Source organism: Salvelinus alpinus, chromosome 9, assembly GCF_045679555.1.
Source record: "Salvelinus alpinus chromosome 9, SLU_Salpinus.1, whole genome shotgun sequence".
Classification (NCBI taxonomy): Eukaryota; Metazoa; Chordata; class Actinopteri; order Salmoniformes; family Salmonidae; genus Salvelinus; species Salvelinus alpinus.
The window spans coordinates 51,329,042-51,346,957 of NC_092094.1; the positions used below are offsets into that span (position 1 = coordinate 51,329,042).

At 45.2% G+C, this 17,916-nt stretch overlaps 1 protein-coding gene across 4 annotated transcripts in view; it reads right to left on the bottom strand.

The window, feature by feature from the left end:
• LOC139583992 (protein unc-119 homolog A-like) overlaps positions 1–17,916 on the bottom strand; it is a 69,528-nt gene extending 51,612 nt beyond the window's left edge. For 2 of the 4 annotated variants that reach the window (XM_071415494.1, XM_071415493.1), the window contains exon 1: positions 17,157–17,916. In XM_071415494.1, coding sequence (XP_071271595.1) covers positions 17,157–17,457 — 301 coding nt within the window. In that variant the 5' untranslated portion in view covers positions 17,458–17,916. The remainder of the gene's footprint in view (positions 1–17,156) is intronic. The other 2 variants (XM_071415496.1, XM_071415495.1) reach the window with 1 other exon arrangement.

Genomic DNA, 17,916 nt, shown 5'->3' on the forward strand with positions numbered 1-17,916 from the left:
AATGATTTAGTCACTCTCTCTGGTTTATTACTGAACACCAAATCAATCTGTGTTTTAGAGCAACAAGTCACCTTGGTTGTGTAACGGCTTTCTTCCTGGGGTGAAGGAGAGGACCAAAATGCAGCGCGGCTAGTGTTCAACATGATTTAATAAAGAAGAGACAATAACGTGAACACTATACAAAATAACAAATGTGAAAACCGAGACAGTCCTATCTGGTGCAGAACACAAAGACAGAAGACAACCACCCACAATCCCCAACACAAAACAAGCCACCTATATATGATTCTCAATCAGGGACAACGATTGACAGCTGCCTCTGATTGAGAACCATATCAGGCTGAACACAGAAACAGACAAACTAGACACACAACATAGAATGCCCACCCTGCTCACGTCCTGACCAACTCTAAAACAAGCAACACACATAAGAACTATGGTCAGGACGTGACAGGTTGGTCCTTTAACTAGCTGTGTAAGGTCAAAGGTATTAGTGATCCGTTTGAGTGTTTTCCTTCAAGACTTGTCTTCATAATTCATATTAAAATCTCCCATTAAGATGACCTCTTTCCCAAAATCACATTCCCTAAGCATGTTATTAAACTGATCAAAAAACACACTTTTGGTGGAAGGTGGCCTATACATTCCAATAAAGGTAAATTACATTTGGGGAGACAGTGTAACGTTCAGGCCAATACATTCTAGTTCATTATCACTTGTGACAAGGTAGGGGTGGTACACAGAAAATAGCCCTATGAAGGAAAAGACCAAGTCCATATTATGGCAACAACAGCTCAAATAAGCAAAGAGAAACGACAGTCCATCATTACTTTAAGACATGATGGTCAGTCAATACGGAAAATTTCAAGAACTTTGAAAGTTTCTTCAAGTGCAGTCGGCAAAAACCATCAAGAGCTATTATGAAACTGGCTCTCATGAGGACAGCCACAGGAAAGTAAGACTCATAGTTACCTCTGCTGCAGGAGATAAGATGTTTAAAGTTACCAGCCTCAGATTGCAGCCCAAATAAATGCTTCACAGAGTTCACGTAACAGACACATTTCAACATGAACTGTTCAGAGGAGACTGAGTGAATCAGGCCTTCATGGTTGAATTGCTGTAAAGAAACCACTAAAAAGAGGAGACTTGCTTGGTCCAAGAAACACGAGCAATGGACATGAGACCAAAATCTGTCCTTTGGTCTGATGAGTCCAAATTTAAGATTTTTGGTTCGAACCAGTGTGTCTTTGTGAGACACAGAGCAGGTGAGTGGATGCTCTCCGCATGTGTGGTTCCCACCGTGAAGCATAGAGGAGGAGGTGGGATGGTGTGGGGGTGCTGCTGGTAATACTGTCTGTGATGTATTTAGAATTCAAGGCACACTTAACCAACATGGTTACCACAGCATTCTGTTTTTCAACAGGACAATGACCCAACACACCTCCAGGCTGTGCTAGGGCTATTGACCAAGAAGGAGAGTGATGGAGTTCTGCATCAGATAACGAGGCCTCCACCCTCATCCGACCTCAACCCAATTGAGATGGTTTGGGATGAGTTGGACCGCAGAGTGAAGGAAAAGCAGCCAAAAAGTGCTCAGCATACAGCTGAAGTTGGAAATATACATATACTTAGGTTGGAGTCATTAAAACTCGTTTTTCAACCACTCCACACATTTCTTGTTAATTAACAAACTATAGTTTTGGCAAGTCGGTTAGGACATCTACTTTGGGCATGACACAAGAAATGTTTCCAACAATTCTTTACAGACAGATTATTTCACTTATAATTCACTGTATCACAATTCCAGTGGGTCAGAAGTTTACATACACTAAGTTGACTGTGCCTTTAAACAGCTTGGAAAATTCCAGAAAATAATGTCTTGGCTTTAGAAGCTTCTGAAAGGCTAATTGACATAATTTGATTCAATTGGAAGTGTACCTGTGGATGTATTTCAAGGCCTACCTTCAAACTCAGTGCCTCTTTGCTTGACATCATGGGAAAATCTAAAGAAATCAGCCAAGACCTCAAAAAATTAATTGTAGATCTCCACAAGTCTGGTTCATCCTTGGTAGCAATTTCCAAATGCCCGAAGGTACCATGTTCATCTGTACAAACAATAGTACGCAAGTATAAACACCATGGGACCATGCAGCCGTCTGTCTCCTAGAGATGAACGTACCTGCGAAAAGTGCAAATCAATCCCAGAACAACTGCAAAGGACCTTGTGAAGATGCTGGAGGAAACGGGTACAAAAGTATCTATAGCCACAGTAAAGCGAGTCCTACATCGACAAATCCTGAAAGGCCTCTCAGCAAGGAAGAAGCCACTGCTCCAAAACCGCCATAGAAAATGCCAGTCTACGGTTTGCAACTGCACATGGGAACAAAGATTGTACTTTTTGGAGAAATGTCCACTGGTCTGATGAAACAAAAATAGAACTGTTTGGCCATAGTTATGTTTGGAGGAGAAAGGGGGAGGCTTGCAAGCCGAAGAACACCATCCCAACCGTGAAGCTCGGGGGTGGCAGCATCATGTTGTGGGTGTGTGCTTTGCTGCAGGAGGGACTGGTGCACTTCACAAAATAGATGGCATCATGAGCAAGGACAATTATGTGGATATATTGACGCAACATCGCAAGACGCCAGTCAGGAAGTTAAAGCTTGGTCGCAAATGCGTCTTCCAAATGGACAATGACCCCAAGCATACTTTCAAAGTTGTGGCAAAATGGCTTAAGGACAACAAAATCAAGGTATTGGAGTGGCCTTCACAAAGCCCTGACCTCAATCCCATAGAAAATGTGTGGGCAGAACTGAAAAAGCATGTGCGAGCAAGGAGGCCTACAAACCTTACTCAGTTACACCAGCTCTGTCAGGAGGAATGGCCCAAAATTCACCCAACTTATTGTAGGAAGCTTGTGGAAGGCTACACGAAACGTTTGACCCAAGTTAAACAATTTAAAGGCAATGCTGCCAAATACTAATTGAGTGTATGTAAACTTCTGACCCACTGGGAATGTGATGAAAGAAATAAAAGCTGAAATAAATAATTCTCTCTACTATAATTCTGACATTTCACATTCTAAATATATAATGGTGATCCTACCTGACCTAAGACAGGGCATTTTTACGAGGATTAAATGTCAGGAATTGTGAAAAACTGTGTTTAAATGTATTTGGCTAAGGTGTATGTAATCTTCTGACTTCAACTGTATGTGGGAAGTCATTCAAGACTGTTGTAAAAGCATTCCAGGTGAAGCTGGTTGAGAGAATGCCAAGCGTGTGCAAAGCTGTCATCAAGGCAAAGGGTGACTACTTTGAAGAATCTAAAATATATTTCGATTTTGTAACACTTTTTTTGTTACTACATGATTCCATATGTGTTATTTCATAGTTTCGATGCCTTCACTATTATTCTACAATGTAGAAAATAGTAAAATAAAGAAAAACCCTTGAATGAGTAGGTGTGTCCAAACTTTTGACTGGTACTGTATGTGGATGATTTATAAAGCCAGGCACATTTAACAGTTAGGCTGTTGATTACAGACCTAATTCATTTGGGGTTTGCTCTCTCCTCAATTTTCTTAGTGTCACGTATTCTCTGCTCCTTCCCTTCGGTGTTCGACGTCGCCAGTATACTAACCACCGGTCCTGGGATCCATCATTACGCACACCTAACATCAATCATTACGCGTACCTGTACATCATCATGAGGCACACCTGGACTCCATTACCTCACTTATTACCTCCCCTATATAAATGGCACTCCCTTAGGTTCTTTCCCCAGTCAGTATTATTCCTGTGTTTATGCATGCTGTTATGTTGTCTCGTTCCATGTTTATTGTTTTATTAAACCTTTCACCTGCTTCTCAACTCTCAGCTTCTTCATTACAGAACACTGACTCAAACAATGGAAGCAGCAGGAAAACAGAATATCTCCCAGATGGTCGACGAGCAGGGATACCTTCTATGTCAACACTACGACCAGTTGGCACAACTAGGGATGGCTATGGAAGAGGTTATTCGCAGTGTGCAACATCTTGAACACACCCGGGAGGCGTTGTCGTCAACTAGCGGAGAATATTCTACAACCAGTTGACCCAGAGAGCCAGCACAACAGCCCATTCAGCAACCCACTCAGGTCAGCGATGCCCCTTTGTACCTCCCCGCTAAATATGATGGCACCCCATCTAAATGCCGTGGCTTCCTGCTTCAGTGCTCCCTCTACTTTACGCACCACAAGGGGCCCGCACCACCGAGAGGTCTAATGTTGCCACAGTTATTTCTCTGCTGACCGGGCGAGCATTGGAATGGGCTATGGCCATCTGGGAGAAGAGGTGCTAGATTCATATGAGGGGTTCATGGCTCTGTTCAAATGCATCTACGATCATCCCCCGGAGGGCAGAGAGGGGGTGAGCGCCTCCTTCAATTATGGCAGGTGGACCAGACGGCTGCCGAATGCACGCTCACCTTCCGGACAGTAGCAGCATCCAGCGAATGCTTCGTACGCTATTCAGAAGAGGTCTGCGTGAGGAGATCCAGACAGAACTGCCCTGTCGCGACGCCAACATCTTCCTAGACGCACTCATTGTGATGGCCATCCGTCTGGATAACCTACTTCAGGAGTGTCGGTACACTCATTGCTTCTCTCCCTCACTCAGTGAAAACTCCGGATCAGAGTCTGAACCCATGGAGGTAGGGGTCACATGTCTCCCCGCAGCGGAGAGATGCAGATGGAGACAGCTGGGGCTCTGTCTGTACTGTGGTCAAGGAAGGCACCAGCTCCAGCGGTATCCGGCACTTCCTAATCCGGGATCCACAAGAGCAGAGGGATGGTCAAGTGATCTTCCACCTCCTGGTGCAGGAGTGAGTATTTCATCTTCATGACTTTCTGCTAAACTCTTTATTTTTTATTTCTTTGTCCATCACACTAGACACAGTACATGAGGGACAGTCAACTACAGCGTTGGTGGATTACAGTGCCGCGGGGAACTTTATGGACTAGACCCTTGCCTCTCTTAACATCATCACATACCCACTCTACTCGGTTCAAGGTCTCGATAATTGGCCACTAGGATCCGGAACCATCACACACATCACCCTCACTGTGGAGTCCATTCATCAGGAGAACATCCCCTTCATCACCAGTGCACCAGGTCGCAAGATACCCTCCTCATCTACCCTCTATTGGTGGCTGATACCCAGGCCATGAAGGATTACATCCAAGAGACGCTCCAACAAGGTTTCATCCGCACGTCCACTTCTCCTGTGTCGGCTGGTTTCTTCTTTGTGGCCAAGAAGGATGGAGGGTTATGTCCCTGCATTGATTAGAGGATTCAATGAAATCACCACGAAGTACCGTTATCCTCTCCCATTGGTCTCGGCAGCCATCGAACAGCTCCGTGGTGCCCGGTTCTTTACTAAACTGGACCCACAGAGTGGATACAATTTCATCTGCATCTGGGAGGGGGATGAATGGAAGATTGCGTTTAGCACAATGTCTGGCCACTACATGTACTTGGTGATGCCATTTGGCTTAGCCAATGCTTCGTCAGTGTTCCAGGCATTCGTTAACGAGGTGTTCAGGGACATGCTCGGATGCCAGGTGGTTGTGTATCTTGATGACATCCTGGTATACTTGGCTACCCTGGAGGATCACATCTCTCACGTTCGAGCAGTCCTGGAACGCCTCCTTGCTAACCACCTGTTCGTCAAGGCTGAGAAGTGCCAATTTCATCAGAAGGCTGTTTCCTTCTTAGGCTACCAAATCAGCCTGCAGGGAGTGAGGATGGACGACAAGAAGGTAGATGTGGTCAGGTCATGGCCAGTCCCAACCTCCCATAAAGGGGTTAGAACAGTCTTTTAGGTTTGCCAACTTCTACCGCCGTTTCATCAGGAACTTCCGCTCCGTAGCCGCCCCTCTCACGTCTCTCCTCAGCCGAGGCCTTCCGTCTCCTCAAGGGACGTTTCACCTCCGCCCCATTGCTCAAACACCCAGATCCCACGATATCCTTTGTGGTGGAGGTGGACGCATCAGAGGTGGGCATGGGGGCAGTTCTGTCTCAACGACAGGGTAATCGACAGAAAATGTATCCGTGTGCATATTACTCTAAAAAACTGTCCCCTGCAGAGAGGAATTACGACATTGATGATCGTGAGCTCCTGGCGGTGAGTAGTGAGTAGTAGAGGAGTGGAGACAATGGCTGGAGGGTGCCAAGGAACCATTCGTCGTCCTCACTGACCATCGGAACCTGAACAGCGAGGAGGCTGAATCTGTGCCAAGCAAGGTGGGCATTCGCCAGGCTTTGGAGAGGGAGCCCCCACCCACTAACTGTCCTCCCAAACGCATCTACGTTCCCACGATGATAAGGGGTCGGCTGCTGACAAGAGCACACACAGCTGTCGTCGCTGGACATCCAGGTATTTCTCGCACTACCAATCCATCTCTGAGAAGTACTGGTAGCCCACCTTGGCACAGGACGTCACTCGCTACGTCAACTCCTGTGCCGTATGTGTCCAAACCAAATCCCCCCGGAACTCTCCAGCAGAAACTCCTTCCTGTGCCTCAGCATCCCTGGTCCCATCTATCCATTGACTTTGTTACTGATCTCCTCTCTGACTGTTTCACCACCATTTTGGTGGTTGTGGATAGACTTTCAAAATCCTGTTTAATCCCTCTTTCTGGTCTCCCTACTGCTCTCCAGGTTACTGAGGCACTATTCCAACAGGTCTTCCAGCATTATGGCCTTCTGGAGGACATTGTCTACGACCGTGGCCCCCAATTCACATCACGGGTATGGAGAGCCTTTATCCCACGAGTATCCCCCGTGCATCCCGCAAAGGCGGAGGTGTTGCTAACATTTACGATAGCAAATTTCAATTTACAAAAAAAATAACGTTTTCGTCTTTTGAGCTTCTAGTCATGAAATCTATGCAGCCTACCCAATCACTTTTTACAGCTACTGTTTACAGGCCTCCTGGGCCATATACAGCATTCCTCACTGAGTTCCCTGAATTCCAATCGGACCTTGTAGTCATAGCAGATAATATTCACATCAAAAGTCCACAGACCCACTCCAAAAGGCTTTCGGAGCCATCATCGACTCAGTGGGTTTTGTCCAACATGTCTCCGGAACTACTCACTGCCACAGACATACTCTGGACCTAGTTTTGTCCCATGGAATAAATGTTGTGGATCTTAATATTTTTCCTCACAATCCTGGACTATCGGACCACCATTTTATTACGTTTGCAATCGCAACAAATAATCTGCTCAGACCCCAAGCAAGGAGCATCAAAAGTCATGCTATAAAATCTCAGACAACGCAAAGATTCCTTGATGACCTTCCAGACTCCCTCTGCCTACCCAAGGACGCCAGAGGACAAAAATCAGTTAACCACCTAACTGAGGAACTCAATTTAACCTTGCGCAATACCCTAGATGCAGTTGCACCCCTAAAAACTAAAAGCATTTGTAATAAGAAACGAGCTCCCTGGTATACAGAAAATACCCGAGCTCTGAAGCAAGCTTCCAGAAAATTGGAAAGGAAATGGCGCCACACCAAACTGGAAGTCTTCCGATGAGCTTGGAAAGACAGTACCGTGCAGTATCGAAGAGCCCTCACTGCTGCTCGGTCATCCTATTTTTTTCCAACTTAATTGAGGAAAATAAGAACAATCCGAAATGTATTTTTGATACTGTCGCAAAGCTAACTAAAAAGCAGCATTCCCCAAGAGAGGATGGCTTTCACTTCAGCAGTAATAAATTCATGAACTTTGAGGAAAAGACCATGATCATTAGAAAGCAAATTACGGACTCCTCTTTAAATCTGCGCATTCCTCCAAAGCTCAGTTGTCCTGAGTCTGCACAACTCTGCAAGGACCTAGGATCAAGAGAGACACTTAAGTGTTTTAGTACTATATCTCTTGACACAATGATGAAAATAATCATGGCCTCTAAACCTTCAAGCTGCATGCTGGACCCTATTCCAACTAAACTACTGAAAGATCTGCTTCCTGTGCTTGGCCCTCCTATGTTGAACATAATAAACGGCTCTATATCCACCGGATGTGTAGCAAACTCACTAAAAGTGGCAGTAATAAAGCCTCTCTTGAAAAAGCCAAACCTTGACCCAGACATTTTTGGGAAATTTTTCCTAGCCACCGTGCTTCTTCACCTGCATTGCTTGCTGTTTGGGGTTTTAGGCTGGGTTTCTGTACAGCACTTTGAGATATCAGCTGATGTAAGAAGGGCTATATAAATACATTTGATTTGATTTATGGAGAAGCTTGGTCATGGTCAGTCCAACGGGCAGGTGGAGAGGATGAACCAGGAGCTGGGGAGGTTCCTGAGGAGTCACTTTCAGGACTGGCAGGGAGAGTGGGCTCGATACCGTCCATGGGCAGAGTACGCCAGAATTTGCTGTGACACTCCTCCACTGGGTTGACTCCCTTCCAGTGTGTTCTGGGTTTTCAGCCGGCCCTGGCTCCAAAGACCCCGGGCCAGACTGAAGCTCCTGCGGTTGATGAGTGGTTCAGGTGCGCAGAAGAAGTGTGTCCCCTGATGCTGTCCCCCCTGGACATCGAGGGGTGGTCCGGCCTATGCCGCCAGTTCTCTACTGGACTCCCGACGTCTTGGGGGATGGCTCCAGTACATGGTGGACTGGGAGGGGTATGGCCCAGAGGAGCGGTGTTGGGTTCAGGTGGAGGAAATTCTGGATCCCAACACCATCTGTGATTGGTTATCAGGGCTACACTGATAACTCGAGCTTGGTTTCTAAACCATACCAAACCATCTGTGGTATAGTGTCACCATAATATTTGGCTTGAGGAAGTGTGATAATCATTAGGATATTTTAGTGATCAGCAGTAGACGTCCTAAATGCCTTCAGATTTGAGCTAAACAGTGCACTTGCACTTCAGATGTGTTTTAATGCTATGGATGCAAAAGTGAACTTATTCATTTCCAAGCGTTTAGGTCAGTTCTATGCTGCTTTACGATCTATTTAACGGCAAGGGTTACATTAAATAGGTGCAATATTTTTTACTTATGCATTTGGTAATATTTCATTAATACGCACACAAAACATTTGAACAAAAGCATTCACTGTGAAAGTTGATACATGTACCCCCTATATATATATGTGTGCAGCACTTCATTCAATTTATTGAGTGAGTTGTTGTTTTCTTGCTCAAACCGTGAGCCACACTTGTCAAATTCAGACATTTCTCTCAAAACACAGGGATGTCAATTCGCACGGGACTAGTATTATCAGAGGACCTTGCAGTTATTGAAGCTGGAATTGTTACTCTCCTGCCCTGTACAAATGACTGACATGGCAGATTCGGACGGGACTAAAATGACAGATGCAGTGTTTTGTGCTTGTGCGCAAAATTACATTACCACCCCCAGTAAAACTAATCGTGTCCTAACAGGGCTTTAGGCAAGGACTGTTTCCTCTTCTCTGCTGCTAACTCTGTGGCATTGTCCCAATATCCTGGTTCATTTTGCTACTATGCAACATGGGGACAGAAGCCAATTCTACAGCGCACTGATGATTGTTTCAGAATCACGGACAGCAACCATATCCGATGTGGGAGAAAGCGCATTTGTTATAAAATACGATTTTTTTTTCGTGTTTCACCATTATTTTAAAATAATATAACCATATACAATTTCAGTATCACATGTCTTAGAGTGATGGACTGTGCCATCCCTGTGATTAGTCCAAAATGGATTAGTCCATTGAGACAGGCGCGAATCAGACAGGTTTCTTGTGCACAACGAAGGAAAAAAAACTAATAATTGCGACTGCTCGAGTAAAGACATCTCAGTCGACAAACAGCCTATGGACCAGTCAACTAAATGGGGTCATCCCTAGCTAAATGTCATATATTATTATGTTCATAATTGTCACTGTGAGCAAACATTTATATACGCTCTCTATACACAGGAGATGGACATTAGCAGTCATGAATGACCCACCAGCCACACATCCACCACACCCTGACCTTCCTGTGGCTTTCCTTCCTGTGGCCTCGGCAATCCCCTTACCATCTTGCTTGAGGATGGCAACTCTAATAGAGTTGGTTGAGACACTGAGTCTCAACCAACTTCTGTATTGGAGTTGCCATCTTCGAGCAAGAAGCACATTATGTAAAATATGTAAATACTATTCAGGTATTTTTTTTTTTACTTAATAAAAAGAAAAACTGTGGACTTTTGAACTTTATGAATAACAAATTCACACAGATAAATGTCAACATGGGTTTTCATAATACAACAAGACTTCTATGAAGCTATGGCTGCAGTAAGCTCTAATAACTCTGTAATGTGCCATGTGAAAATTATGCACATTTTTAAAGGCCAATATTATATGATTGTGGCCTACTACCTCGCTAAGAAAACACACAACACATATGAAAAGGAAAGGGGGGGGGGGGGGTACAGTGCATTCGGAAAGGATCCAGACCCCTTCACTTTTTCAACATTTTGTTACGTTACAGCCTTATTCTAAAATTGATTAAATAGTTTTTTCCCCTCATCAACCTACACACACAATACCCCATAATGACAAAGCAAAAATAATTTTTTAGAATTTTTTTATTATTTTTTATTTTTTTAAATTACATTTACATAAGTACTCATACCCTTTACTCGGTACTTTGTTGAAGCACCTTTGGAAACGATTACAGCCTCGAGTCTTCTTGGGTATGGGTCTTCCTTTCTCTGCAGATCCTCTCAAACTCTGTCAGGTTGGATGGGGAGTGTTACTGCACAGCTATTTTCAGGTCTCTCCAGAGATGTTTAATCAGGTTCAAGTCTGGGCTCTGGCTGGGCCACTCAAGAACATTCAGAGACCTGTCCCGAAACTACTCCTGCGTTGTCTTGACTGTGTGCTTAGGGTCGTTGGTGTGCTTACGGTCATTGTCCTGTTGGAAGGTGAACCTTCGCCCCAGTCTGAGGTCCTGAGCGCTCTGGAGCCCAGTTCCTGCTGCTGAAAAACATCCCCACAGCATGATGCTGCCACCACCATGCTTCACTGTAGGGATGGTGGAAGGTTTCTTCCAGACATGACGCTTGGCATTCAGGCCAAAAAGTTAAATCTTGGTTTCATCAGACCAAAGAATCTTGTTTCTCATGGTCAGAGTCCTTTAGGTGCCTTTTTGCTAACTCCAAGCGGGCTGTCATGTGCCTTTTACTGAGGAGAGGCTTTCATCTGGCCACTCTACCATTAAGGCCTGATTGGTGGAGTGCTGCAGAGATGGTTGTCCTTCTGGAAGGTTCTCCGATCGCCACAGAGGAACTCTGGAGCTCTGTCAGAGTGACCATCGGGTTCTTGGTCACATCCCTAACCAAGTTCCTTCTCCCCTGATTGCTCAGTTTGGCCGGGCGGCCAGATCTTGGAAGATTCTGGGTGGTTCCAAACTTGTTCCATTTAAGAATGATGGAGGGCCACTGTGTTCTTAGGAACCTTCAATGTTACAGACATTTTTTGGTACCCTTCCCCAGATCTGTGCCTCGACACAATCCTGTCTCGGAGCTCTACGAACAATTCCTTCAACCTCATGGCTTGGTTTTCGTTCTGACATGCACTGTCATATGTGGGACTTTATATAGACAGGTGTGTGCCTTTCCAAATCATGTCAAATCAATTGAATTTACCACAGGTGGACTCCAATCAAGTTGTAGAAACATCTCAAGGACGATCAATGGAAACAGGATGCACCTGAGCTCAATTTCGAGTCTCAAAGCAAAGGGTCTGAATAGTTATGTGAATAAGATGTGTTTTTTTATTTGTAATAAATTTCATTTTTTTTCTAAAAACCTGTTTTCTCTTTGACATTGTGGTGTCAAAAGAGTGTAAATTGATGAGGATTTTTTTTAATCAGGCTGTAACGTCCCAAAATGTGGAAATAGTGAAGGGGTCTGAATACTTTCCGAATGCACTGTACCTAGCCAGTTGCACAACTGAATGCATTCAATCGAAATGTGTCTCCGCATCTAACCCATCCCCTCTTAATCAGAGAGGTGCAGGGGGCTGCCTTAATCAACATCATCGGCTCCCGGGAGCAGTTGTTGTGGGGTTTAATTGCCTTGCTCTTGGGCAGAATGACAGCTCTTCACCTTGTCGGCTCGGGGATTCGATAAAGCAACTTTGTGGTTTCTCACGTGACAATATACTGTCAAGCATATAGTTCTGTATTATGGTTGAATGTGGCCTACTTCATAAGACATAGTCCACTTATGTTAGTTACATGTTTCAGGAGTAGCATTATAAGACTCGTTATGATTCATAGAGACCCTTTCGAAAGGGTCATAAATGTTATTAATTGCTCTCTCTAATTCTCTCGTTCTCTCTTTCTCTCTGAGAACCTGAGCCCTAGGACCATACGTCAGGACTACCGGGCATGATGACACCTTGCTGTCCCCAGTCCGCCTGGCCTTGCTGCTATTCCAGTTTCAACTGTTCTGCCTGTGGTTACGGAACCCCTACCTGTCCCAGACCTGCTGTTTTCAACTCTTAATGATCGGCTATGAAAAGCCAACTGAGAAAAGCCAACTGAGAGATGCTCTCTCTAATTCTCTCGTTCTCTCTTTCTCTCTGTGAACCTGAGCCCTAGGACCATACGTCAGGACTACCGGGCATGATGACACCTTGCTGTCCCCAGTCCGCCTGGCCTTGCTGCTATTCCAGTTTCAACTGTTCTGCCTGCGGTTATGGAACCCCTACCTGTCCCAGACCTGCTGTTTTCAACTCTTAATGATCGGCTATGAAAAGCCAACTGAGATTTATTCCTGATTATTATTTGACCATGCTTGTCATTTATGAACATTTTGAAAATCTTGGCTCTCTCTAATTTTCTCCTTCTCTCTTTCTTTCTCTCGGAGGACCTGAGCCCTAGGACCATACGTCGGGACTACCGGCCGTGGTGACTCCTTGCTGTCCCCAGTCCGCCTGGCCTTGCTGCTATTCCAGTTTCAACTGTTCTGCCTGCGGTTATGGAACCCCTACCTGTCCCAGACCTGCTGTTTTCAACTCTTAATGATCGGCTATGAAAAGCCAACTGAGATTTATTCCTGATTATTATTTGACCATGCTTGTCATTTATGGAAATTTTGAAAATCTTGGCTCTCTCTAATTTTCTCCTTCTCTCTTTCTTTCTCTCGGAGGACCTGGGCCCTAGGACCATGCGTCGGGACTGCCGCCCGTGGTGACTCCTTGCTGTCCCCAGTCCGCCTGGCCTTGCTGCTATTCCAGTTTCAGCTGTTCTGCCTGCGGTTATGGAACCGCCACCTGTCCCAGACCTGTTGTTTTTCAACTCTTGATGATCGGCTATGAAAAGCCAACTGAAAATTATTCATGATTATTATTTGACCATGCTTGTCACTTATGAACATTTTTGAACATCTTGGCCTAGTTCTGTTATAATCTCCACCCGGCACAGCCAGAAGAGGACTGGCCACCCCTCATAGCCTGGTTCCTCTCTATGTTTCTTCCTAGGTTTTGGCCTTTCTAGGGAGTTTTTCCTAGCCACCGTGCTTCTACACCTGCATTACTAGCTGTTTGGGGTTTTAGGCTGGGTGTCTGTACAGCACTTCGAGATATTAGCTGATGTACGAAGGGCTATATAAAATAAAATTGATTGATTGATTGATATACAGGTGTAACAGGAGGGACTATTGTGCTAGAAAATGTAGAATATTTATATTAGCTACATAGCTACTATGTGGATATTTTCCTTTCTATTTATTTTTCAAATAATCCAGCCTCATTATGATAAGTTAGCTAGCTATGGCCAGAGAGCCATGTATTTCGTGTTTTTAAATATAGCTCTATATATAGCTCTCTATATATAGCTCTCTCTCTATATATATATGTATATGCTAGTTAGCTATAGCCAGAGCTGGCTATAGCTAACTAAAAATACATCAGTAAATCACCGTTCATAAAAACACTATGCATAGCTTGTAAACCTTATTTGGCTGACATGTTGAAAACAATAGCAAGGGGCTGGAACTCAAATCGCTAGCGGGCTGGCCCGCATGGGCCAAGCTTGTAGTACGTCGCCAAAATATGTGTAGATTCCCTGAATAGGAAAATGGCGCCACACAGTTACCAAAAAACAGTCGCTTTCAAACTAGGGATTTCATGGCTTATTAAGGTCAAACAATAATTCTGCTCATAGATTACACGTGTATGAACTACACATTGACACATCCAGCCTAAAGCGGGATGTTTAACAAATACTAACGTAGTTTAGCCCAATTTGCTAAAGTCCCGGAGCATGTCTTTAAAGGACAAGAACAGTGAACTGTCACGAACCGACTCGAAGTCCGCAACAAAAAGGGAGACAACGTGGAGATAAGGAATAACAAAATATATTTATTAACTCAAGTAACCTAAATACAATTAACAATGGGGTGTGTAGCCAGTAATCAGTAGTGCAAGTGAGTGGTTGCGTACATAGATGTGATAATGAGAGGTGTTGAAAGGTGCCAAAGCAAACAACCAAAAAGGCAACAAAAATGCCACAACCAAAATCCAACAGTGTTGGAGAGATGGAGAGAGTCTCCTCAATGAATGGGGAAAAGGTGTATTTATCCCAGGTGTGTACCATTTCGCTGACGACCCTCCCAGCTCCGCCCACCGACATCCTATTAAAGAAAATAAGAGCAAAGAGAAAGAATTCGGCAGACAGAGTGGGAGGGTCGTCACAGAACTAAATGAAAGTCACTGACTGTCAGACTCCTGTCTTGTCCATTGTGTGCTCTGTCAGAACTCAATAAACTCCCACACAAACACTGACTATAAGGCGTCCTTCTCCTCTCTCTCTCTGTCTGTCTCCCTCTTTCTCTCTGACTGGAAGAAATGGTGTCAGCCTCTGAAAGAGTGAGATCCCTTTGTTCTTCAGGGGACAGAGGAAACAAGGCCAGCAGACAGGCAGACAGCGAATGAGCAAGCCAACAAGGCAGGCAGACAGACAGCCAGGCGGACGAATGGACAGACCGAGAGACAGACTCTCTCTCCTGACAGAGAGGACTGTCTGTGTGTGTGTGTTCCTGTTAGGCCACAGAGAGATAGGCTGCTGTAACCATGGAGAGATTTTCCAAGATGCTGCAGCCATCCAAGCATGACTCCCCTCTCGTCCCGACACTCCGAGTTGGAGCTTGTCCCGGCCTGGGAGTTGGGCTCATTAGGGCATTCCCAGCTGGACATTGTTCAACACTACTCTTGTTCTGTTTCTATGGCAGTAGCACTGTATAAGAAAGGGTTCTCTGACTTGTCCATGTAGAAGGACACTGCCAGGTAGAACCTTTTCACCTAACAAATAACCATTTCTTTCATAGAGAAGGTTTTTTCAAATGTTCTGAAGAAGTTCTGGATAAAAAAGGTTCCACGAGGAACTCTCGTCCCTGTAGTGTAGAGGAAGAATCCTAATTTATAAGTGTATGGCTGGAGGTCAGCATGCTATCCAGAGGAACAGAAGCTGCTCCAGTTTCAACTGTTCTGCCTGCGGCTATGGAACCCTGACCTGTTCACCGGACATGCTACCTTGTCCCAGACCTGCTGTTTTCAACTCTCTAGAGACAGCAGGAGTGGTAGAGATACTCTGAATGATCGGCTATGAAAAGCCAACTGACATTTACTCCTGAGGTGCTGATGTTGCACCCTTGACATCCACTGTGATTATTATTATTTGACCCTGCTGGTCATCTATGAACATTTGAACATCTTGGCCATGTTCTGTTATAATCTCCACCCGGCACAGCCAGAAGAGGACTGGCCACCCCTCATAGCCTGGTTCCTCTCTAGTTATCTTCCTAGGTTCTGGCCTTTCTAGGGAGTTTTTCCTAGCCACCGTGCTTCTACACCTGCATTGCTTGCTGTTTGGGTTTTTAGGCTGGGTTTCTGTACAGCACTTTGAGACATCAGCTGATGTAAGAAGGGCTTTATAAATACATTTGATTTGATTTGATTAAGTAGAACAACAACCAGCATTTTGTAGGCTACGTGTGAGGGGAGGAGGGTGTTTGGATGGGCATCAAATGGCACCCTATTCCCTACATATATAAGGAATAGGGTGCCATTTGGGACATCACCTGTTGTGTAAGAAGGTATTACTTAAAGTAGTCAAGGGCCCTACTGGCCACCTGTTATCTAACTTCCTGTACATGGAGGTTAGTGAGGTTTGGGCATCAGAGATGGATAGATATAGCTGCTAAACCATTCTCTCTCTCTCTCTACCGTGCATTCGAAAAGTATTCAGAAACCTTGACCTTTTCCACAGGGGTCACTACAGTGTGATGGGACAAGGACATTCCGTCCAGCCAAACCCTCCACTAACTCAGACGACGCTGGGCCAATTGTGGGTGGCCTCATTGGCCTCTCCCGGTCGGCACGGGTCTCGAACCAGCATCTGTAGCAGCACAGTTTGCACTGCCGATGCAGTGTCTTAGACCGCTGCGCCACTCAGGAGGCTCCATCCACACAGGTTTTAATGCTTATCAGTTTCCTTGCACAAAGTTTCAAATAGTAAAACACTACACAGGACTCTTAAAGAATTTCATTTAAATATTACATTCATTTTTGGATCACAGAAACAATGAGAAAATATGGCCAAATAAATAATGAAATGTTCATTGTATAAAGCAGCCCGTGTAATCATCTCCCAGAGTAGACCCAATCGGCCCGAGCCCCAAGTAATACATTTGGGCCAGATAACTCACACCGGAATCGGCCCGAGCTCAATCCATGCATCCTAGCCATAAGTAATACTGCCGAAGGCGGCCCAGACTCGGGCCACATGACGTCGGCAGAGTCTGACTCTCAGCCGAGTGCCCCAACTCTCAGCCGGAATCAGCCCAGATCCACTGTGCTAGCTGGGCAGTTTCCCGTAAAATGCAGCTGTTGACAATGTATTGATTAACCCGAGAAGATAGAACGTGGTTACATTGTTGCAATGAATGCATGAACAGCGTGGAAGGAAAGGAAGCTGTTTAATATAAAAAATTACCCTCCCTGCAACACTTTGCTTAGGCGCCTTCACACTTCATTCCCTGAATGAATGGGCTGTTATGCGTGTCTTATTATTAGGCTACCCAAAGCAGCCAGTCAATCGGTAAGCCTAGTGTGGTATTTGGACTATCGAACTTACTCTCGGTGATCTTCTGCAAGCCCAATAGGTCCTCGGGAGTGATCGCAGTGTTCCCGAGCAGTTCCTCTTCCGTGGTCGCCGGGACCCCCACATCCATTGAGTTGCAGCCTTTTTTGACTTTCATTACTGCTGTTGGGTTTTGGTTCGCGTTTGGAGTCGGGCTCGCCTGGCCGTTGATGTTGTTACTGCTGCTTCCTCCGGTATCTCCTCCGCCACGGCAACTGCCAGGATTATTACCAGTGGACTTCTTAGCGCTTGACGGGTCCCGGCTGTTGCGTCTGCTGGTGCAAGAATAGCTCATTCTCTGTCCCTCCTCCCCCTTCTCCGAGCCCGTGCCTGCAAGATACAAAACAGTCGTCCTCCCTCCCTCCCTCTCCAAAGGCTGCACAGCTGCTGTCTGTAGCTGCTTGGTGCTTAATTCAAAAGCCCTTCTTCTTTCTGACTTGAAGTCTGCCGTCTGCAGGAGATGATACTGCTATAGAGTCGCTCTCTCTCCTCCTAACATCGAACAAATCCACCAACAGCGCACTGTATCCTGAAACTGAAACAGTCAAGGCAAAGTGAGCGTTGTGCCTTTTCGTCGTAATTGAAAAAAGAGAAGTGGCACTGGTTGAGATCCAAATGTCCAAACTGCAGCTTGTCCACTAACATTTCTACCTTTAAATTATTTAACTAGGCAAGTCAGTTAAGAACAAATTCTTATTTTCAATGACGGCCTAGGAACAGTGGGTGAACTGCCTTGTTCGGGGGCAGAACGACA